At 35.0% G+C, this 25,555-nt stretch overlaps 1 protein-coding gene across 4 annotated transcripts in view; it reads left to right on the forward strand.

The window, feature by feature from the left end:
• LOC109113403 (B-cell CLL/lymphoma 9-like protein) overlaps nucleotides 1–25,555 on the forward strand; it is a 48,502-nt gene that overhangs the window by 16,260 nt on the left and 6,687 nt on the right. For 2 of the 4 annotated variants that reach the window (XM_042774913.1, XM_042774912.1), the window contains exons 2-4: nucleotides 14,511–14,575; nucleotides 16,845–17,247; nucleotides 23,472–23,594. In XM_042774913.1, coding sequence (XP_042630847.1) covers nucleotides 16,932–17,247; nucleotides 23,472–23,594 — 439 coding nt within the window. In that variant the 5' untranslated portion in view covers nucleotides 14,511–14,575; nucleotides 16,845–16,931. Of the gene's footprint in view, nucleotides 1–14,510; nucleotides 14,576–16,844; nucleotides 17,248–23,468; nucleotides 23,595–25,555 lie in introns of all 4 variants that reach the window. The other 2 variants (XM_042774911.1, XM_042774910.1) reach the window with 1 other exon arrangement.

The raw sequence follows: 25,555 nt of genomic DNA on the forward strand, positions 1-25,555 counted from the left end.
CATCAAGCTCCTTTACTTCAAAAGAATAAGGAAAACCGTTTCAAGAGAATTACCATTTTAATGTGTATCTATTCACATTCAGAAATGTGGTTCTAAAGACTGTGACGGTTCAGTTTTCTTCACATAATTTATATATAATTTTATTTTAAAATTATTTATCCTTGACCATGAAAGATTGGAAAAGTCACAGGAATTCATTGGTCAAAAAACATCTGTATCTTCAATACCATTTCAGCAAAAATCACGCAGATTAGATTTTTCGGATGGCATTCTGTGACATCAGCGAAGCTTCGGACAGTGAAGTATTCAGAAGAAAATTTAGGTAAGTTTGATTGGTGTGATTGTTGGTTTTTTTGGTGTGCTGTTGCCATCCTAAAGTCTCAGCACTCCCAAAATGCACCAAGCTTCTCCTGGAGGATGGGAGAAAAGGGTCCAGTCTGGGTAATTTCTGATTTCTGATAAAGTCACACACGCTCTCATCTGCAGTCTTGCCGTGTCCCTGTAGCTGCTGTCTTGCACATATGACGGTTGCACTCTTGTAACCTTTTGTACTACTCGAAACTGCACTGCACTCACTCCCACGACAACAGGCGACTGAAAAACAAATGGCCTGTTGCAGCAAAGGAACAATGGACTGACTGAAGATGGAAGGCACATAGCTGGACAGAGAGAGAAAATTACTAGATACAGACACTGACAGTGGGACGTTTCTAGGTAAACCCTCTATTTTGATGAAAGCAGGATTTTACAATCTAACCCTTTTTTACTAAATGCCCGACTGGGTGTGTTCAGCTCCATTATTATCCATATTTACTCATCTGCTAGTTATCCAACATTAATTTTAAGGCCTACGTGCATTATTAGATCTGTAATGTTCCAACATGATTCAGCAGGAAAGAGATTTCTGTGACCCGCTGACCTCTAATACCTCTTTATCTAAGCATTCAGTATGTGAAACTAATGACTATTATTCATCAAATATTTTAATTTCATCATTTTCACATCTGATCTGTGTCTGCATGGCATAACACATCCTACCTGCAGATGACGATAGACTGTTTAATCCATGCACTCAATCCTGTAAACTGTCCCCGTTTAGTGCCTGACAGGCTGCAAACTGCCTGGAAATCGCACAGCCAAGCAAGTCTTTCTGGATTGGGCGAAAATTCGACCCTCCTGTCAAATCACAGAAATATGTAGAATCTTATCCCCATTGGGTCCTAAAGCATTTCCAATGGCTGTTTGGTTGGGAAACGGTATTTTACACGACAATAAATGGCAAGAGAGTGGATATAAAAGTTCCTCTGCCAATCCAAAGTGCAAATATCTTTCTTATTTTAGATAATGCTGAAAATTTTCTGTTGATTCTTCATTTAGTTTCTTATCGCAAACACTAAACACATTAGCAACATGAAACTTTGGTACCGTCAATGGTTCACCAAACTTGTTTAAATGATTAATTCACTTAATGGTTCATTCATTCATTCACTGACACATTTTATTTTATTTTATTTTCCCTTTGCCTTTTTATTCACATGAAAAAAAAAAAGACTAATCTGAAACTAACATTCCATTGTTGAATCTAACTGAACTGATTTTACATTAAATTTAATATTAAAATACAAAACAAACTTAAAAAATTTACCTTAGGCCCACCCTCAAGTCTCTATAGTATTTTGGTTCCTAAATATGCTACGCCAATTTCTGTGTCCCTTACAAAAAATGCAAGTCCAATCTTTTTTCTCAACAGACTGTATGATTACGAAGTTTAATACTTGGAGTTCAGCATTTGACGAACCCCAAACCCTGAGTATGAGCAATAGTAATTGTAATGCTCGCCTCAGCAAGCCCCGCCAACAAGTTCTTTGTGTATCATTTATAGAGCTGTCAAACATAACTGATGCTCAGTCAAATGTCAAATGCGATCCTTCAGGCAGCATGAATAATGGGTTTGAACATGGTTTAAAATGTGTTTAATGGCTTCCTCTTAACACACTTCATTAGGGAATGAGCGGAACACATACCAAGACAGAAATAGAGAGTGATGGGGAGGGTGTTCAGACGGTGTGAAGTAGTCCCCGCCGCAGAGGAAGGGAAGAAATTAAGGAAGGTGAGAAAGTGTGTTAGTCACCATTTGTGTGTGTGAGAGAGTGGCCGTATTAGTCAGACGTGGAATGAAAGCATGTTTGAGTCAGGTGGTTTCAGCTGACGTGTGGGAAATTGGGTTTCGGCTCGGCAAGTTTCATGTTCAAACAAGGCACGATCCCGACTTTTAACAATTATGCCTCTCTGTCTTTCTCCCGTTCTGGTGAGTAGCTGTTCTGTTGAATGCTGAGTCATCAGTTGTAATCTGGGTGTGGGGCGATATTTTATGCCCTGGTGCCATTAGCATGCTCAATCCTGAGTGATGGGTAAAGTTAAAGGTTTTTTTTGTTTGTTTTTTTTCCCCCAAGAAATTAAAATGATAAGTCATAATTTACTCTTACTCATTTTGTTCCAGTTATTTATTTTAATTGTGAAAAGTTGTTTCCATTTATTCCTTCTTTATAGTACAAAAGGAGAAATTTTATAAAAATGCGCTGGTCGCTCTTTCCAATTAATTAACGATTTTCAAAAAAAATAAAAAAAAATGTAATGGCTTCATGATGCAAAAGTCCCATACAAGTTTCAAATAAATTTATTTTCGTGTTATATTTCAAGCCTCCTGAAGTTGTAAGATAGCTTTGTATAAGAAACTGAAAGATTTTGTGTATCGTTAAGTCAGATGCATTTACATTGTGACTGTGCCTCAGATGCAATCAGCTGAAACTGTTTACAAAAGTGTGGCCCAAATGGCCCGTATAATTATAGGTCAGCATTAGGTCTATGCATCATGGGCTCTCCATGGGAGAGGACCTATCAGGTCATCATGAGGTTACACTATCATTGGCTCTCTATGGGGTGTTATTGTATTGTTTGTAGCACATTTGTTACCATGTATAAAGGTCTGGGCTCACAGACAGTACCTTGGGTTAAGATTGTTTGAAGGATGGCATGCTAACATAATTGCTGAAGAACTGCTACACTGCTACCTTCAGTGAATTCTTCTTCCCACAAGAACTTTGGTCAAGCTTATCTGTTTTATGTATTAGAGAAATCTAATACATTGGCGAGCCACCCAAACTACTGCTCATCCAAATACAGTAAAATCTAACAAAACAAGTCAAATTTTGAAATAGGTATATCCTATTTTTTAATGGATCATTCTTTTGAGACAAATCAGTATGAAATGGTTCACCAAACCTGTTTGAATGATACTTCTACAATTATGACGGAAACAGTTTTATTTTATTTATACAGGAAAAATGATTTTGAAAGATTTTTTTTGCACATCCCTAGTTAAAATATCTAAAAACATATTAATGTGTCCATGAATAAATATTAATCTCAAGCTAACATTCTTGTTATCAGTGCCAACCAGTGTGCCTATCAGTAAATCACAGCATGTATTTTGGTGTTTTAATGGAAGAAAGTCGTACAGATTAGGAAAGACATGAAGGTGGGAAACAAAATTTTCATTTTTGGGTCAACTATACCTTATATACCTTAAATAACAGCAAATTTTCCCACCCAAATTCTTGACTCAAAATCATGGACTGACATAATTTGATCTGATCTTTGTACAAAATAGGTCAGCTATAATAATAATCATATTTGTTTTTCTAATTGAAGATCAGATTACCATTTCTGGGCTTGGCTGAGTGTACAGTAGTGAAAAGACCTGATTGGTGGCAGTGATTGCTCACTTGTGACCTGGACACACTTATGGGCTTTTAAATGCCGGTAGCAGGTGAATGATTAGAGTTTTCAGCATCGCTGTTAGCTTGAGCGTGTTTAATTGTCCTTTATAGTGCTCAGTGGTGTAAGCAATGGTCTTGCCATCAGGTGATGGAGTGGGATTAAAAGTACAGTGCCGCTGACCCTTTGAACTCCTAGTCAAGTAGGAGACAGTTGACTATGTATGTGTACATAAACGTTCGTCACAGTGACTAGCCTTTGTCTGATTTGCACTGATTATATGAAGTGTGTGAGTAACAGTCCTGGTGAAATCTGTTTATTTGCACAAAACTTGTGGTTTATTTGTGGGAAGCAAAACGGTTTACGGAAAGTAGTTGCCAGAAGTTTGTCACAGACATTTACCAGAAAGTCATCATTTTGTTTGGATTTCAACAGCCTTGTTAATGCCTGAATTGTTTCAGCACCAAATATATTTCCGTGTATGTACATAATGCATGTGTATTCATAATACACACACACCTGGTCTTATTGTACACTATTTATGGCAAAAAGGCGTATATCCTTGTTGAATCAAGTTGGCCTCAAAAACTACTTCAGTCCCTGATTGCATTTATGTCTTTGAAATTGTTACATATAATAGTATATAACCAAAGTTATTTACTATTAATAACTTATATATATATAGCAAATTATGTGTATTATATTTTGTCACAATTTTCTTTGTAAGTTAATGGCTAAGCATACTAGCATACTGCTAGCTGATTAGTCTGCTGTCTTAGCCTGCTGTATATATTATTAAAATGTTCAGTTATACATGTTCATACATTTTATACGTATATTTCATGACACTGGTTTTTGCAAAAGACTGAACATTTTTATAACTTTTTCATGATCAAATCATCCTGATGGTTAAAATCAAGTCCCGGCCTACATTTTTGTTGTTGTAATTGTTGTTGCTTAACGTTAGGTTTCACTTGTAAATGCGTCATATTGTGTCGCGGATATTATTTCAGGTTGACAAAAAATAAAAAAATTCATACAGCTGGAGAACAGCTCTCATCTCGCGCCATTTTCTCAACCGAATTAAATCTGGCAGCAACGTTGACGAAGTTAAGTTGCAGCTTGCAAAAGTCAAAGAGCTTGTTGTTTTGGAAACAAACAATTTGGTCTGCCAGAGAGACCGAGTCTAAGTGGACAGCCTGGGACAGAGACGGCCATCAGACCCTTTCATTCTTCATCGCTCTCTCTCTTCATTCACCCCTCCCCACATTTCCACTGGCGCCGCACTCAAATGTAGTTTGTTAAGCCGGGGCCAATGTCATAAAGCCTTCACTGTGTGTGTGTGTCTGTGTGTGTGTTGTTAACGTTTAACTCCTCTGTCACACACTTCGGTCACAGTATTGACCCTGTATTGCCTACAGTACGCCTCTGTGTGCATGTGTGTGAGAGATTTATGTGTTTACGCAAGTATAAGAGGCAGAGAGGTGTGTGTGTGTTAGGAGAGGGCCTAGATATTTTCCTATTACTTTTCTCCTGCTCTCCTTTGGGCATTTGGAGCTATAAATATACCTCAGCATGCTAAAAATATGCAACAGTGTAAGTTGTGTGTGCGTGTCTGTTGGGGACTTGTTTCTTGATTTCAAAACTACATGGGTAAGAGTGTAAGCATTAGGGTTTTATTCAGAATCCAATTAGCTTGTTTCTGATAACGTCTATATTCTTTCACTCATGTGGAGGGAAAATTTTACCAAATGACTCTGTAGCAATGACATCTTAAAATGTTTACAATTTGCTTTATTTGCAAATGAATGACTTTTTGCGAGGTTCTGTCAAATTTAGCTCACTTCTGGGTACAAATTTGAGGATAGTTCACCCAAAAATGAAAATTTGCTTACGTTCAGGCCATCCAAGAGGTAGGTCACTTCTTTTCTTGAGCAGAAAAGTAAAAATATTTAACTGAAATGGTGGTCCTTGATGATTCGTAAAATGCAAGTCAGTGGCTTCTTGTTTTTGAGAATAAAAAAAAAGCACATCAAGGAACAAAATTAATACCGATGGCTCCTGACGAAATGTTGAGGTCTTATGAAGCGAAATTATTAGTCTGTGCAAGAAGCTGAGTATTATTTACAAAATTATTACTTGTAATTCAGAGCCTCTGGCAAATGGGGAAGTCAGATTCTTTTCCGTGCACTGGTTCTTTCTGACAGTTCGTTTCAGTGGTTCAGTTCACTAGTTCGTTCACGTATGCTCATATCATAGGCTCATTGTCTTTGCTCTGAGTCGGAACTGTTTCCTCGGTTCAGCAACTGTTGGAGGAGCTGGTGCACTGGGTGAGTTGGCAGAAACCAGCATCATAGGATCATACACGGCATTATTTTGGCTCATTTTGGAGTGACTGGAGTGTTACATTTTATGAATAACCAAGGACCATGGTTTCAGCTAAAAATCTTCTTTACTGTTCCACTGAAGAAAAAAGTCACCTACATCATGGAAGGCCTGGGGGTGAGTAAATTGAAATTAACAGCACATTTTCATTTTTGGGAGAACTATGTCATCAGGGCTTTATTTGTTGGTGGTCCTCTCTTTTGTGAGCATCAAACGTGTGCTTCAAATCCCCCCTCCCCCAACAATCAATCATCTCAGACATTCATTTCTTCTTTCAAACACAAATTTGAATCTCTGGAAAGTTTCTCTGGCTGACGTCAGTGTCATGTTCTCAATTCAAATGCCATTTGCGAGAGACAAACTCAAACATTTTGAGATCAGTCTCTTTCCGATTTGTTCTGGACTGTGTAAATGGGATCAAAGCGGCAAGCGGTAATAGCTAAGTTTTCAGAAGAAACGGTTGAAAAAAAAAAACACGCTTTTCACAGGGTTCTCTAGGTCATTCTCTTAAGATGTTGTCTGTTTTTCTCTGTCTGTCTTTCTTCTGATTTCTCCCACGTTTCACTTTCTCTGTCTCTATAATCTCTTTCTCTTTCACAAGCACAGTTCATTGGTCTAAGAGGTGTGTGTTTGTGTTGTCCTAAGACAGTTACTGATGTAATTGCTGCTGTAGAGACCCCATGGTTTAACACACACAAAATTTTACAAATGTAACGAAACGTTCTAAACAGAAAGTTTAAGCGGGGCATATTAAATGGCCCTTTTCTTTTATATAGTCTGTGTGTCACAGACATGAACAGTTGAGTACTACTTGATTAATCTCAACTGAGTTAAGTACTAGATGTTGCAGGTTTTACTACAAATACAACCAAAAAAACATGGTTACTATAGTTAAAACATGGTAACCACAAATTAACTATGGTTTTGCTACACTACCAATAGTTTAACAATGGTATTTGTAGTAAAACTGTGTTCATACAACTGGTAACCAATATACTGGCAAAGTACTGTGGTTACTACACTTTTACTATAATACATTTTTGTAAGGGAGGGACATTCTCGTTTTAGAGAGCACTTTCTTTTGATGGGATATTTAACGTTTTACGAATAAGCAATAAAGACCCCATGAAATTACAACTGACGTTTTGCAGAATTGATTAAATATTTTAGTGGATTGAAGTTTATTCTTTTAAAGTAAATTATTTCCATAATAAGTACTCATTTTAAAGTAGGCTGCGGCTATTTGCACTAAGTGTAAATAGCGATAGAGGCTATTTACATTAAGTGTAAATAGCAATTAGATGATATTTACACTAGGTGAAAATAGCATATTTTCTTAGCGATAGATCCAATTTACTCTAAGTACAAATAGTTATAGATTATATTGACACTTTTTAAAATAGCAGGATTTTCTGCTATTTATCTCAAAAAGTGGCAATTATCTGCACCTCAGTATTGTAGTACATTATAAAACAGTATGCAATCATAACTTATTCAGTGTAAATTTTAATTCAAATTATTAAATGGATGCCACCTTATTGGGACAATACAGCCCTCCCTGCATCTACCCTAACACTACCCGATACTTTTTAAACTTTTTGATAATTTCCTTCATTTTCATTGAAAATAAATGCTTTTCTGATGTTATTTGAAATTTGAAAAGGGTGAAAAAATTGACGGTCACATCAAAAAGAGAACAACACACATGTTAACATCTGCGCCACTGGAGCTAATGTCTGTCGATTGTCTGTTGTAATGTTAACTAGCTGAATCACACGTTGGTGGGCGGAATTAGTGCAAATAGCCTCTGCTAACAAGGTGGGCTATTTGCACTTAGTGTAAATAGACACTCATTTTAAGGGCATGCTAAAGTGAACTTCTTTTTAACAAGGGACTAGATGTATAATCATCAGTGTCACTGGCACCAACCATTAAAAAAACATATTGGTCAACCTCTAATGCTAATGATTGTAGTTGGCGCAGTAAACCTGACCTGTCCACGCTAGAAGATGAGCACAAAGGCTGTTGCAATACATTATCAAGGGAGAATTTCCTGGAGTTAATGAGTGATTAACACTGTGTGTTTTTTAGTTAATCACTAACTGGTGTCCAGCAGGTTGTGTGTGAGGTAACTCCTCTGAAATGTCAATTTAAAGGTTAATTTTTTTTTTCTTGATTGTAAGACACTAATTACCTATTTTAAAGTTTTAGGTGCATAGACTAAAAATGATAGACACCAACTGAATTTGGGGCAAGATTATCGATTTGACCAATAAATGTAATTATTAAAAAAAAAAAAAAAAAAAAAAAAACTACTAATGCATAACTTGCCCTGTACCATTTGTGCTACAAACATAAATACAGTAATATACAACTGGCCAGAACACCTTAGCAACCACACAACAATACATGAATAAACACTCAGAACACCTTAGCAAATGTACAATGAGTAAAAAGCATTAAAAACACCTAAGCAACAGCACAACAATGCATCAAAAATAGCTCAGAACACCTTGGCAACTACACAGCATTGCATAAAAGCCATTCAGACCACCCTAAACTCCCAGCACACCTTAGCAGCAGAAAAAAAATAAAAAAACAAACACTCAAAGTACCTTGGCGACTGCATACCAACAATCTGGCTAAAGGCCAGTTCACACCAAGAATGATAACAATAACTACATAACTATAAAAACTTGGGGGGAAGTCATGGCCTAATAGTTAGAGAGTTTGACTCCCAACCCTAAGGTTGTGGGTTCGAGTCTCAGGCGTGCAATACCACGACTGAGGTGCCCATGCACAAGGCACTGAACCCCCAACTGCTCCCCAATTTTAAAGAGCTTGAGCATTTAAAGAGTCAGAAGACACAACGTCAGCATGTGTTTGTAATGAACAGTATGTTATCGTCTGTTGTGTGAACGCTAAAATAGTAATTGTTATGGGAGTAAACTGGCTTTAAAGGAATAGTTCAACCAAAAATTTTAATTTTGCTGTTGATTTATTCACCCTCAGGCCATCTATGTATATATGTAGTTGACTTTTTTTCTCTTGAGTAAAACAGTAAAGAAGATTTTTAGCTAAAACCGTGGTCCTTGGTGATTCATAAAATGCAAGTCAATAGCCGGGTTTCCATCCAAAGTTGTGAATTTAACTTATGCGCAAAATTGGAATATAGCACAAAACTAGGGATGTAACGATAAACCGCGAGCCAGTTGAAAATCGATTAAAATATGTGATGATTCAAATCGGTTGAGATGCTAAACAAATCGCGATTCAGTTAGGGGTAGAAGTTTATATGAATGTCTGTCTGAGGGGAACTTACTGTCTTTAGAAAAGTTTAGATGGTATTTTTTCTTTTCATCTTGCCTCTGTATAATGCATATTAAATTTCAGAAGTACAGCAGAAAGCAAGGAAAAGCTTTAAGCGCCACCTGCTGGCAGAGAGTGAATCTGCGTCTCATTCAGCTCGTCTGCTGTTATTGTCATTCTGTTTTTGCTTCAGAATTTCTAAATTATAAAATCTAATGTAAAGTTTCACATGAATGCGGCATCTTTGTTTGGATTTGTTTGTGGGTTGAAGCCGGCAATACCATTCTGTTCTGCTCCCCGGGCGCCGCAGCATAAATGGCTGCCCACTGCTCCGGGTGTGTAAATTATAAAATCTAATTTAAATTAAAAACTGCTCATGTTGCATGTATGCGGCATCTTTGTTTGGATCATGATTAAAATGCAATGGTTGCCTCTATTTTAAATGGAAAGAGCACAGACAAAGCTTATTTTGTTTATATAAAGAGATTTATTTTATTTGTGCTGTTTGTTTATTTGATTTGGGGCTTGTTTTAAAATTTCAATTTAGTTTTGTTATTTACATTTACATTTTATTTAAATTTTGTCATTTAGCAGACGCTTTTATCCAAAGCGACTTACAAATGAGGACCATAGAAGCAATCAAAACGAACAAAAGAGCAATAATATGCAAGTGCTATATTAGTATATTATTATAGTTCTATTATAATTTCAAAAAGAAATGTACAGCATTTTGTCCAAGCAATAATAAAAGGACACATTTAATTCATAATTTGTCTTAAATATCATTTTGTAAAAAAAAAAAAAAAAAAAAAAATGAGAATCAGATCGAATCGTGAATCGAATCAAATCGTGAGTTGAGTGAATCGTTACATCCCTACACAAAACATTTGCGAACAAGCACCATTTCCATCCAGCGAGTCAAGGAGAACAAAATCGTCACTTCCTGAAAAACTGGCACTAACTTCACTAAGAAAAGTAGGAGAAGCAACTGAATATATAAATGTTCCTATATAATAAATTACTTGCACCTCAGAACAGATGAAACACAATGAATGCAGTTATTGCTTTCAGAGGTAGATGCAATTTCTGGGAGGCAATTATACAGAAATACTTTGACAGACTTTGCTCGGGCATTCCCGAATGACCATATTACAGCATTTCAGATGCTGTGGAACAAGATCGGTCCACTGGTTAGTCAGTATATATTACCGTCCCATAGCGCAAAGTCACATGACTTTTTTGATGCGCTTGGAGGAATTTATTTGATGCCTTTATTCCCATTACCCTTAAAATGCACCTCAAGCGAGCCGTAAAAATGTTTTTGTGGTTAATGCAAATTCTAGCTTTGAGCGTTATTTTTATTCTAATTTCAGCGTTCCCATCACTCGTTTTTTTTATGATTTGTGATTTAAAATCAGTTTTTTATTATGAGATAATAAAAGCAGGGTGAACAGACAACACAAAATGCGAAAAGATCAGTCTGTCACTTGGATGGCCTGAGGTCAAGTAAATTAACAGCAGATTTAGATTTTTGGGTGATCTTTCCCTTTAACACATCCAGCGTCGTGGCAATGAGCTTTGCACAGGTAAACACCACTCACTTGTTTTTCAGAAAATCAAACTATTTTCGCATATCCGTTTGGTGACGCTGTGGCACAGAAATGACACACCTCAAGAGAAAGAGAAAGGAAAGAGTCTGTTATCTGAGACAGAGAGGAAGAAAGGGCGCAAATAACTTTATAGAGGAAGGAGAGGGTGTTTGTGAACGGCAGAAAGTGGAAAGAAAAAGTTTCCCGTTGAAGAGACGGAGAGTGCGACGGGCAGAGGTGTGCTAGTGAGGGGGTGGAAGAGGGACTGATAATGTGTCTTTTGTTTTTGAGGTCAATAGCTTGAATGCCTCTGGAAAGGAAATATGTGTGGGACCCCGTTACCCGTCACTGAGACGCTTCACGTCTGTGAAATGTTTGTGTGCATGTGTAATATGTCCCAACGATTTATATTATATTATATTAGAATTTTGGATTTAATTATAATTTGAAGTACAAGCTTTTAGGCCTACATGATTAATCAAAATAAAAACAAAGTTTGATATGACTTTGCAAAGGCTGTGATCTAATTAAATATATTTGCGCTGTGTACTGATTGTAATGTACAATTAAATAATAATGATATTATTTTAAATATATAATAATTTAATAATTGTATACGTGTATCTTAAATTAAACATATATTTATATCTTAAATGTAATTTCACACTGCTAACCTCCATATACTGTATATTAGAGGTCGACCGATAGTGGATTTTGCCGATACCTATAGTTAGGTTGGACCACACTGGCCGATACCGATTAATTAACCGATAGTTTTTAAAATGGATACTGAACAAAAACTAAAATAGTGCTTTAAAAAAAAAACAGTACGGAACCATACTACTACTACTAGTAGTAGTAATAATAATAATAATAATAATAATAATAATAATAGTAAATGTTGAAATTACCACACTCTAACAAGGAACATTACTTGCACAGCTTTTATTAAACTTACTGTTATGGACTCTTATTTTAAAGTCTTACCATTTAATTTCAACAGTAATGCTTAAAGATGCACATCTTTAAATATATACACAAAGGCCATGGCATTATAATTATACCAGCACAATGTATATTCTCACACTTTAACTGCTTCTATTCTTGAATACTTAATGATTATCTAATTAAAATAAAAGACCAGCACTGAGTCTAGGAGAACTCACTAGTATCACACATACTCTGGACGCATCACGTTCAACTCGAGCAGTGGTCTAAAACAGTTTATTTAATCACCAAATGGACACAAGTTTACTTCAAGAATGAACAATGAGGCATAGATAAGTTTGAAGTTGAGTTTTTAAAAAACGGAGCAAACGGAAAGAGCGATCTATATTATAGCTCTATAAATGAAGCATACAGACTTTATTAGAGCCACAGAAAGACAAACGTTTTGATGAAAATGCTCAATATACAATTCATTATGTACATTAACAACGATTCGGGGTGAATATAATGTAATTTAATGGAAAATTATGTGAATGACGCTCTGTGGCACAGCATGATTTTCTGTCAGATGCATTTTAAATCCGGGTCTGAAGTTTCTCGATTTGCTCAGCGTGCAGCATCACGTGTCTAAACAAATAGTACATGCTGTATATATATATATATATATATATATTATAGTAATTTTATTTACTTTATTATTTTGTAATAATAATAATAATAATAATAATATGTAATTATGTAAAAATTCTTTAGCCCTAAACACAGGATTTAAAAAAAATAATTGCAATCACAATTTTGATCAGAAAAATCACAATTCAATTATTTTCCCAATTCGTGCAGCCCTACTAGCTTTTAGAATATGGAAAATAAGGTTGATTTTTATTTTATCATTTGCATGAACACTGGTGTGTGTGTGTGTGTGTGTGTGGGTGTGTGAATGTCTCTTGTGCAACAGGTGTCAGGGCGTCCTGTTCAGACCTGTATATGACATGTACCACATGCCTCTCCCACACAGTCTACATGACAGATCTGCAGTGACAGCATGGGAACTCCCTCAACACACACACACACACACACACACACACAGTCATGCAGGAGAGCTCTGCAGGTTATGGACAAAGGCAGGTGGCTGTTGGGATTGTGTGTAGTTCCTCATTCATTCGCATGAGAGAAACCCAATCCTTCGCACATTTCAGTCTTGGCAGCTGTGCTGAGGTGTGTGTATGTGTACATGCGTGGATCTGGATCTACAGTAACTCTTGGAATGTGGTCAGTTGGTTTCTATTTGTAAATATATCTTCAAGAGCCCAGGTAGTGGTTTGATGAATGCATATTTTGTTTCCTGTTTTTATGCATTCATCAAAATCCTGAAAACAAAATCGCAGTATGGTTTAGTGTGATTATCAAATTGCAAAGACTGTGGTTTAAATAAATATGTGCTGTGTGTTTCATAGTGAAGTGTGGTACTGTGTTTATTTACGCGTGAGGAGCTTATGCTCAACTCCAGCTGTCCAGCACTCCATCTCTGCATCTGCTCTGAGTTTGGGTTACTTTAACGTGCATGTAGGAACGCAACATGCACCCATAGTTGTAGTGAGAAAGGCTTGTCAACAAAAGGGAAGCTGTAAAGGCTACCTGCTGTTGTCCATCAAAATAAAAGTTTGATGGTTTAATAAAAAAAAAAGAAAAAAAAAAAGACAGACAGACAATGTAATAATAGTAATAATAATATTAGTAATTATCATTTTTAAGAAATTATTATTACTGAACGAAATATAAAAATGACATATTGTTAGTATTTCTAAATAATAATACTAATAATGATAATAATATGAATTATTAATTTGTAGTCATATCACAATTTTTTTTAATTGCACTTTTAATAGAAATCACAATTTTCTATCAGAAAAAAAAAATCACAGTTAGAAGTGGGGGGGCATATCAAAGGGCTCGTCCCTTTTTTAAAAATCCTTTCACATTTAGTGGCTGTTTGCTTTTTCTGAGTCCATCAGCATATAGATGGCGTCAGAGCCTTTTTAGATTTTTAGGAAATATGTAAATGAGTAAATATTAATAGTAGACACAAAAATATGTAAATACCTCTTATTCATTTGCAAACATTGATATGTTTATGACTGTATGAACTAGAAGAAGAGGGAGTGGGAAATTATAAAATGAGAGAGAGAGTGAAAATAAGAACTGTTTGATGAAAAATGAGACAGTTTGGATATTATTATTATTGAAGGTGGGGAGTTTTTATGGTTTCTGCTCACTGTGGGAGGAGCAAATTAAACAGGAAACTGACTTCTGGGCATCAGTGAGTCCAAAAATCATTTACAGCCCCTTTCTTAAAGGGACAGTTACACCTCTCCAAAAGTCTCTCTCTCTTTCAAAGGTTGTAATTTTTCTCTAGTCATTATGAAAAATGGCTCATTATTTTGTTTTTATGTGATAATGGGTCATAATTAAAGAATAATTCAATCTCTGTGGTGTGTGTTACAGATTAGCGTGTGTGCAGTGAGGAGACGTCGGGATGCACTTGTTTGTTGGACCTTCATCCCAGTGAGGTGCGTAAATCTTCAGCAAACCCATAGCACCCTGAGATTGTGTCTGCATTAAACATGTACAAGATCATTTACATTATAATAAAAAATGTCTCTACTCTTTGAGCTCCTGATGTGGTTTCCTCTGGTTTCCTCCTCAATATTTGCATTGATCCATGTATACAGTATGTATGTATAGGCATACTGTTTTTATAATAAAAAAAGTAAGAAAGTCTGTAATCTGTAAAAAAAAATGTCTATAGGCATATATTCAGGGTTTATAAATATATATTCCGATTTACATTTACAGTATTTATTGAGAAGTATAACTATATATATTCAAGATTTACAATTATAGTCAGAATTATAACTGTGTATTCACAATTTACATTGATTTATTCAATAATTTTTTATATTTTTATACTAGTGGGTGCAGGACTATATTGCTTATTTGTGTAAGTGAGGATAGCAAAATAAAGTAAACTGTGACATATTATAGCCAAAAACAAAGTCTTCATACATTGGACTGCCAGTAACTGATAAAAAAAAAAATTGGAACCAAAATGTTTTCTGACACTTTGATCTGACCATGTTTTGTTTTGACATTATCAAGATGAATTTGTTCTGACACAGTTTAACGTTAAGTTCTTGTCATATTTTATTACCATTTTCTAAAATATAGCGAATAAACTGTCAAAATGTGTGAAATGTTGAAGGTGTCTGAATACATTTTGGATTGACTGTACCTTTGAAATACAGTTTGTGATTTTTTTGACTGCATTAAAATAGTAAATGGTCATTTTGAGTTGTATCATCTATTTAAGAGGTATTGTTGGCAATGACTTTTGAATCCTGTTTAAGCATTAAGAGTGTTTTGGTGAAGGATCAAGGACAGATGAAAAAATGTCTGAAATGAACAGAATTGTTGAGAGCTTGTTTAGCGAATCATAAACTTTCCTTGGATGTTATAGTTGGAGAGTTTGACCAAAGTAAGTAAACAGTAAGTAAACAATTATTTATATAGCACCTTTCAAAACAAAGTTACAAAGTGCAGTACAGTACAGTAACAAAAAAAATAAGAAAAAGCCATACGATAAAAATGAGTCTTAAGAAGAGACTTAAAAGAGGATATAGTGGGAGCCTGCCTAATATCCCCAGTGCATTACAATAATCAAGTCTGGAAGAAATAAAAGCATGAATGACCTTTTCCAAATCTGCCAAAGAAAGGAAGGACTTTATCTTTGTTAGTTGCCTCAGTTGTGCAAAACAAGACTGCAACACTTAAGTCACCTTAACATCGAAGGAGAGTTTTGAATCAAAAACTACACCTAAGTTACGAGCCTCTTTTCCAACATTATTAGATAAGGCACCCAGACTAGAGGAGAGATTATTAATACTAGCACTACTGGGGACGCATAATTATAAACACTTCTGACTTGTCATTCAACTGGAGAAAATCTTTCAACATCCAATTTTTGATTTCGATGAAGCATGACATAATATGATATGTATTTATAATACCAGGCTTAACCGGGACATACAATTGTGTATCATCTGCATAGCAGTGGAACCCAATGTCATAACTGCACATAATTTGACCCAGGGGTAACACGTAGATAGTAAACAGAAGGGGACCCAAAATAGATCCCTGAGGGACCCCACAAAATAAAGGAGCATGAGAAGAGGAGGCAACTCCAAGCACTATGGAAAAAGACCTATTTGACAAATAAGAAATAAACCAATCCAGAGCTACATCTCTGATACCAACATAAGTTTTTAAACCAAAATCCTATCTATTACTGTAAGTAATTTTATTTTATGGTAATAGTATATATCACAGTATGGTTATATGTCATGACATTCAACAACAAAGTTGTTCAATAAACAACATCAATAAAGGTTCCAGTTTTATTTATGTCGATGTCACAGCTTGTAGACGATCGCTACACAAACTCTTTAGCTCTGCCCACGGCAAACCTCCAGCAGCTCAACTGTTTTCGGGGAGAATAGTAAAGATTTATCTGTCTTTTATAAATCTGATAAAACTAAAGACTCTCCGGCGATATGAAGGATGCAGTACTACTCTACTCTACTCTACTCTAAGTACTCCAGATTAACATGAGATTGACAGAAACTGTGTGTGTTATGTCTCCTTCAATAATAACTACCTCCCAGTTCTACTGTGTGCAGTTGATATAAGATGAAGTGGGTAAAATTTACTGTATGTTACTACTAGAAATGTACAAGACAAACTCTAACACTCTTTCATGTCTCTGTTTCATTCTCTTTTCAGCTGTCTGTTTGCAGTCTCACTGACAGACAGACACAACATACTGTTGCACCAACCCCCTCAGTATCCTCTCCATCACCAGCCAATCAAATGCACTCTGAAAATAAACTATCCAATCATGGCAAGCAAGTGACAAGCGGAGCCCAATCACAGCTCCCCAATGTAAACCAAGCGCAGCAGCAAGGACCTGCTGGCAACCAAGGGTCAAAGGGCAGTGGGTCTGGGAACCATGGAGTCAAATCCAACCAGATTTCTCCTGGCAACCCTGGACTGAAGAGCCTCAACCAATCAGGTGGTGGAGTTGGTGGGATAATGAAGACCAAGGCAAAGAGGGAAAGGAGCGTCTCCATGGACACGGGAGACCAAAGAGAGTCACTCACCCCTGTTTTGGAGCCAGATGCCAAAGGTAGGCGTAAATGCTGCTCTCATCCTTAGACCGAATGTCCACGGCCTGCCCACAGTCTGTAGACTGACTGTCTGATGCTTTATACTGTACACAGAATAGCATCAGCTTTCTCCATAAAACTGGAAGACTTTCTGAATGTACTGTATATAAGCTAGTCAAAAGTTTGGTTCGAAGCTGCATTTATTTGATCAAAAATACAGTGAAAACAGTCATTTTGTGAAATAATGTTACAATTTTAAAATGTAAAGTATTCCTGTGATGACCAAAATTTAGTCATTTTGTGATATATTGTTTCTTTTTTAGTATGTTGAGTATTCTTGTGTTGTTGTAGTTTTTATTATATTTGCTGCTCAATTATTATCAATTATTGGTGCTGAGTTGATTAATAATGGTTCTTTTTATTATCATTGTTGAAACAATGTTTGAAAATGATCAATTAATTTTGTTTTTAGTTATTTTATTTTATTTTTTTGAAATTACTTAATGGGTACATCACAGGAATAAATTGTATTTGTTGGTTTTAAATTAATTTTGTTTTTATTTATTTTTTTTAAAAAAAATCTGACCCCACATTTTTTAATCCTAGTGTGTCATTGTTTCCACAACATATTAAGCAGTACAACACTAGCGTATTAAAAACAGTTTAATTTTTCTTGAGTAGCAAATCAGCATATTATTGAATGGTTTCTGAAGGATCATGTGACACTGAAGACTGGAGTAGAATGATGCTGAAAATGATATTGTTATCTGATTCTGATTCTGACATTAACACTGATCAAAATAATATTTTAGAACTTGTTTGGGATCATGCTTCATGCTTGTGCTTGGGATGAGAAATCGCTTGTTTAGAGAGTCTTTTCCTGTCTAAGTGGCCAGAATATACGATAACGTGGACTAGATTTTATGCCAATAATTAAAAGTCAGGCTATAGGAGATGAGCATAACACACACACACACACACACACACACACACACACACACACACACACACACACACACACACACACACACACACTCTCAGTGGGAATAGAAAAGAATCACCCCCTACAAAAAATAATCACATTTTGTTGCTTTGCAGCCTGAAATTAAGAAGGACACAGCTTTTGATTTATTCAGCTGTATTTACTCAGTGCAACTCATAACATCCGAGTGAAAGATATAACATCAACATGTCAGAAAAAAACAACAACAATAAAATGCATTGTTGGGATATGTCTCTACTAACTTTGCACAACTAGACTTTGCAATATTTGTCCACTCTTCTTTGCAGAACTGCTCAGGTTCAGTTAAATTTGATGGTGAGCATTTGTGGACTGTAGTCTTCAAGTAATTCCACAGATTTTAATGGGGCTTAAGTCTGGGCTCTGACTGGGCCATGCACGGACATTCACCTTTGTCTCCTTCAACCACTGTGTGCTCAGTTTTGCTGTGTGCTTTGGGTCATTGTCATGCTGGAAGGTAAACTTCCTTCCCATTGACAACTTTCTGGCAGAGGGCAGCAGATTTTCCTCGAGAATTTGACAGTATTTTGCCCCATCCATTTTGCTCCAGTCTCTGCTGCAGAGAAACACCCCAGAACAGAACATCACCCCCTCCATGCTTTACTGTAGGAATGCTGTTATTTGGATGGTGAGCTGTTTCAGATTTTTTTGCCAGACATATCGTTTGCTGTTGAGGCCAAATAATTCAGTTTTAGTCTCATCTGCCTCAGAATCTTTTTCTATACCCACTGTATGATACTCAATAGGTAGTGGACATCCAAACTCAACTCTACACATATTAATTTTACTCATGTTTATGCATCACTATATCTCTCGATCAACAATCAAAAAAGGCCACATTTCTGGAATCCCCCTTTTAACTGGAAACACAGTAAAGATGAAACTGCCTGTTTTCAGCAACCCCAAAATGCCCTGACCTTTCTGAACACACGTGTGTGCGCATGCTTATATGTGTGTATCATGTCAGATGTTATGCTCCTGGAACAGCGCCAAATGCGCGAGTGCTTGTGTTTTCCTGTTGGTTGTCCTGTTGTGTGTGTCACTCACTAATTGAGCGGGGGTTGAGAGAGACTCTGCACACAGGCAGGAAGTAGAATAGTGCGAGGTGTAGAGACTGAGGGAGACACACACACACACACGCACACACACACACGCACACACACACAGAGTGTGGTTTGGTAATTCTGACAAAAACATGTCCATTATTTACAAGACTGTAATTGGTCTGGATGTTTAACTTTTGTTTTTTTCTAATTCTTTTTTAAATTATTTTTTTTACCCATTACGATTAATATTGACCATTAAATTTTCATTACTGTAATATAGTAATGTAGAGTAAAAAATATATATATTTTTAAATTAAAATCATCATAAAGGCATAACAAAAATACTATATATATATATATATATATATATATATATATATATATATATATATATATATATATATATATATATAGTATATATAGTACTAAAAATTGTAGTATGTTTTGTCATGCCTTTATTTATGATGATTTTATTTTATTTTTTATTAACCATGTAGATAATAGTTTTTTTATAGTGCCTTTATTGATGAGATTTGACTTTATTTTATTTTTTATTAACCATGTAGATCTCTCTCTTTCTCTCTTCTCTCTCTACTCATAATGAAAATTCTCTCCTCTTTCTTGTTTTGCTGTCCTCAAATATATATATATTTAAATAAAATCAATTTTAAAAGTTGAAATAATGTATTTTCAAATATTTTTCCATGTATCCTATTAACAAATGATCCAATTTTTTGTTAATAATACAATGTTGAAAACAAAATAATGAAAGAGAATGACCTTTTTATCAGAATGGCCTATATTATTATATTTCAGTGTTGCAAAAATAAAAATGCATAAAATTTATGCATAAAATGTAATAATTTAAATGGTTAAAAATGTTCCAAAATAAATGAATTATTAAAAATAAAAAAGCTTTGCGAGGAGCATCGTGAAAGGAATCATTCACCTAAATGAAAATGTTGTCATCACTTAAGCCCTGTTCACACCACCGATTACTTTTTTTCGCTACATGTCAGCAGTTGCTGTACTTATCATACGCTAGTCTGCGTTTCTTGTTCTGGTTGCCCTAGTAACAGTTATGAATGCCACTACCAATAAGATGTTATTCAGTGTCAGTCCATGTTAACCAGGTTTCATGCCTCTAAAAATTAACATTCTGGAAGGAAAAATTTAGATATAAAATGCAGCAGTGCATAATGTGTCATATCAGTATCAACACATGCGAGCTCTTTGGCATTGTGGCCGTTTGTCTACACTGACCGCGCGGTAGAATGTGTGAAAGTGAACGCGACTTGCACAACTGCATTGCGATAATGAGAACGAGAGGTGGTGAGAATATCTACACAAAATATAACTTCTTATTCTGTCTTTTGATTTGGCTTTGAAATATGACCAGAACATGTTGCTGACAGGTCTCGTGAGATTCAGCCAAACTGCTTCTGTCCAATATAAAAAGCAATAACAGCTCCTCTCTTCCTGGATTGCAGAGGCGTATTTTTTCTTTTCACTGTGTGTGTGCCATTTCTTTTTGTTTGGTTCATTGTGCAGTTCTTCTTTTATTTCCATTTGCCCGGTGCTTTGTGTATGTGATGTGTGTATTAGAAAGAGAGATCAGGGGAAATAACGGGGCAATAGTGTGATTTTGAGAAACTGAGTCATCTGGGCTTCCTGTAATAGCACTGAAGCTCTTTTGTGTCTTTCACACAAACACTCACACCTGTTTGGCTTTATAAGCGCATGGAAGCTAGAAGGTGTGGTTATTATAGTTTTGAAAATAGAATTGATCTTTTTTTTATAAATTAGTGTTTAGAAAACTTATTTTTTTTACTTTTTTATTTTTATTTTTATTTTTATTATTTAATAATAAATAATTATTTTTTTGTTTTTACATAATTTTTGTTTTACTGTTACAAGTTTTTTTTTTATAAAATCTTATAAATAAATATATAGATATATATATATATATTATATATATATAATATTATTATATTATTATCATTATTATTATATTATTATTATGTTATTATTATTATTATTATTATTATTTAATGTTTGTAAATCATGATAATAATGATGACAGGATTTCTGCTGGTTTTAAAAAGATCTTAAAAGTCTTAAAGTGCCCCTATTATGCCATTTCGAATATTGCCTTTCATGCAGTGTGCAATGTAGCTGTATGTGAATGTGCAGTCTTTTTTTTTTCCTTTTTTTTTTTCACTTCCAAATGATGAGGCTGCAAAGAATCAGTAGATAAAATTCACAGCAGTACAATCCCAATCTTTTTTTTGTGTGTGTGTGTGTGTTCCTGTCATTTTACTGATGACTGGTTCTCTGATCTCGGGGAGTTCAATGTGGGATTCACAAAAGTCTTACTTGTGAAAGGTGGCTCAGTACCCAGTTTATCTGGACCAGCTTAACTATGGCAATAAGCGTACCGTTTCTGACACACGCTGAACACGGTAGACCAATCACAACAGACCGGGCCATCTGACCAATCAGGGCAGAGTGGGCTCACAGGAAGGAGGGATTTAGAGAAACTGAATCTTAGAACTGCTTTGAAAGAATCGTTTGAAAATCATTGGAAAATGAGGTGATATCAGATGCATATTTTGAGAAAACTAAAACGTTTTTTTGACCTTGTAAGCATTTACAACTATTGTAGGAGACTCCCAAAACTATATTAGGAACCTTAAAAAATAGCATAATAAGGGCACTTTAATTCACCTTTCCATGAATTAAGACCAAAAAAAAAAAAAGAAAAGAAAAAGGCATTGAATGTTGCATGCATTGCAAAAAAATATCTCAGGTTTTTTTTTGTTGTTTTCTAGTACAAATATCTAAGCTTAAGGCAAGATACTTTTACTTGAGATGCAAAATTAAGATATGCTCTTGTTTTCTGAGAAATTTGTCTAAGTGAAAAAAAGTTAATGCTTAAAACAAGAACAAATATCTGCCAGTGTGGTCATAAAAAAAAAAAGAAAGAAAAAAAATATTTTCCCTTTGAAAAGGTCATTTTTCTAACCCCATTGGCAGATTAATTTTGTTATAAAATCCTTTTAAATTTGAACTATTATTAATTATTGGAGTACACTTATACATATTATCATCTTAAGCTATAAAACAAAGTAAAAATTAAAGCATAAAAAAACTAGTCCGTCTAAAAACTCTCTCTCTCTATCTATATAATCATAGTAGTTCTAATCAACTATTCATTTTTTTATATCATATTTTAAATATTTTTTTTAAATATGTTTTTACTTTTTATTATTATTGTAGTATACTAACACATTTTATCATGGTAATCAATTAATTTAAAGGAAAAATACTTCCAAATATCAATTTTTATGATGTTTTGTAATGACCTTTTATTATTATTATTATTTTCAAATATTTTTTAAAATGTAAATAGTATTACAAATGATTAAAATATTATCAAGTAATGATTAACAACTCTAAAGTCATGTAATAATTTTTTTTAAATACGAATGCTTGATTCTACTTTTTGTTCAATTATAATTTTGGTTAACAATAATAACCTTGGTTTTTAAGAGTGGATCAGAAATGAGTTGGTGAGAACCTTTTTATCACTGTCCAGCTCTTTATCATACTCTGTAAATATTGTTCACCCGGTAGAAAGGCAAACAGAAAGACATTCAAATGAAATGCAAGTCATTCACTTCAGACCACTCGACTGCCACACCTGGAAAGAGCCAATGATTAAAGAGAAAGTAGACCAGAGAGAGAGAGCTGACACACTCATTTACGTAAACTGATGTCTGCTGGGAACAAAAGAGGATGCAGAAAAGGTCAGCTCTTTATCTCCGCCCGCCGCCAACACGGCGTGCACAGGCCGAGGACACCACAACGTATAGCTGTGCTCTCTCTCCCTTGTTTTCTCCCTCACTGTGTCTGGTATTCAAGGTTAGGGGATGTTCAAGGCTTTGGAGGCCTTGTGTCCTCTCATGCCTCTTAAATGGCAAAACATTTCTGGAGTACTCTGTCTGTAGTATGTGAGAATACTACCCATTTTAAATGTGCCTTCTGAGGCAGTTTGTAGGCGTTTGCTTATATCAGTGCGGACAGAAACCATATTGTCTTACATGAATACATGTAATTGATTCTAAATATGTTTACATTGTTGTGTTTTTGTGTATTTCCCACTGATGTCCAGTAGAGGGCGTGATGCGCAGCAAACGCAGGTGTGTGCTGGAGAGAAAACAGCCGTACAGTGGTGATGAATGGTGCTCAGGGGCCGAAACAGAGGAAGAAGATGAGAAACCCCTTTCTGCAACACATCGTGAGTTCACACACACATAAAGTACAGCCTGCCAGTCAGAACCTGTTCATAAATACTGTTTTATAAACCTTAATGAATGTTTCTTCCTGTAGACTGTTTACGCAAACGTCTGGTTGATGTTGTTGTCATAAAAACACAGTGCTGTTGATCCAGTGCAAAAAAAAAAAAAAAAGTTGTAATTCCGCTCACATTAATATATCAAATTTGACATCTTTCTCTCTTCTGACCAATGTAATAATTTTTTTTATAACACTTTATTTTAAGGACCAATTCTCACTATTAACTAACATGCATATAACTAGCATATTGGCTGTTTATTAGTACTTCTAAAGCACATACAGTATTAATGCCTTATTCTGCATGACCATAATTAGATCCCATACCTAATTTATTTACTTTAAACCTTAACTTCATTACTTTATTAACTATTAATCAGCAGCAAATTAGGAGGCAAAAGTCATAGTTAATTGTTGTTTAATAGTGAGAATTGGACATTAAAATAAATTTTTTTTTTCTTTTGCTATTGGAACAATTGAGAACACAGAAATTATGTTTGTTGTAGTTTTTGTTCACACCACCGTAAAAGATTACTCAACTATGACAACTTCCACTTTTGAGAACCCTGTAAATGTGAAGTCTATTATGAATAAATGTATATAAAAAAATGCAAGAATATGTTTAAATAAAATAATCTGATAATTACATTTATGTCACACAAAATAAAGAGTAAATGCACTACTAGATAAAAAGGTCAAGACAACAAAGTTTGTCCTGACCAGAAATGTTGTTTTATTAGCTTGAAGTTTGAATGTAATGTTGATAGATAGATAGATGGATGGATGGATGGATGGTTTGATGGATTATTAATTTATGAATGGAAAATTGGATTGAAAATACAATTTGCAATTCCTTTTGAAAATGTATGGAGTCTTGATTATATTTGTATTATTAGTTTGAGTTAGAAGAAACCTGATTCATGGTTGTGTGAAGTCTGAAGGTCTGACCTGAGCATATAGCCTGAAAGATTGCAGTCAGATTTTACTCTTAGAATAATAATAATTTTAAGTTTAAATAGAATAACAGTATGTTAGCCAACAAAACTACTTTTAAAAATGCACATCATTTAGATCTTGGCCAACTGTCAGATGTTAAAACAATCATTTGTCTTCCACTGCGAACCCTTACACTTATCCTTTCTTTGACTGCTTTAGTGTCATCTTCAAAGCTTTACATTCTCTCTGTGTGTGTGTGTGTATGTGTTTGTGTCTGCATGTATGATTGTGCATCTGTCGGTTGCTGACCACAATCCTGGAGTGTGTGTGCGCCCTGCACTACCTCCTATTTTGTACCAGAGAAAAGTTGAGAGAGGCATTTGAAGACTTATTTGCATAGCAAACAAAAAAACGCTAGAAACACAAACAGCCCTAGTAACGGTTATGAACTGCACTGTTTCCTAGTAATTCCATATTAACATCAGTTTTTATGCCACATAAATAAAATATGTATAAAATGCAGCAGTGTATAATGCATCATATTAAAGATGTGGGAATCAACACATACTGAGTTTATCTATACTGACAGCACTTCAGTTTCATTGGTTCTCATGTGTATCGTCAGTGTAGTAGGTTTAAATGTCAAAGTGTATGAAACTACCACTGCAATAAAATAAAGATAATTAAGGTGGAGAGAATGTGCTAAATTGTCATAAAAATACTTTTTGTAAACAAATTGTAATTTCTAATAATATATAATTCACCCAAACAGCTTCTCAACACTCAACACTTCTCAAAAGGCATACTGTATGAAGACTTGTTTGCATAGGAAATAAGTGTCTTAAATGGATAGTTCGACCAAAAAAATAAGTTATAGTCATCATTCAAAGAACCTCATGTCTGTTCAAACCCTGTATGACTTTCTTTCATGGAACACAAAAGGAGACGTTTATCTGATTGACAGCCTTA

The sequence above is a fragment of the Cyprinus carpio genome, chromosome A18, assembly GCF_018340385.1.
Source record: "Cyprinus carpio isolate SPL01 chromosome A18, ASM1834038v1, whole genome shotgun sequence".
Taxonomy (NCBI): Eukaryota; Metazoa; Chordata; class Actinopteri; order Cypriniformes; family Cyprinidae; genus Cyprinus; species Cyprinus carpio.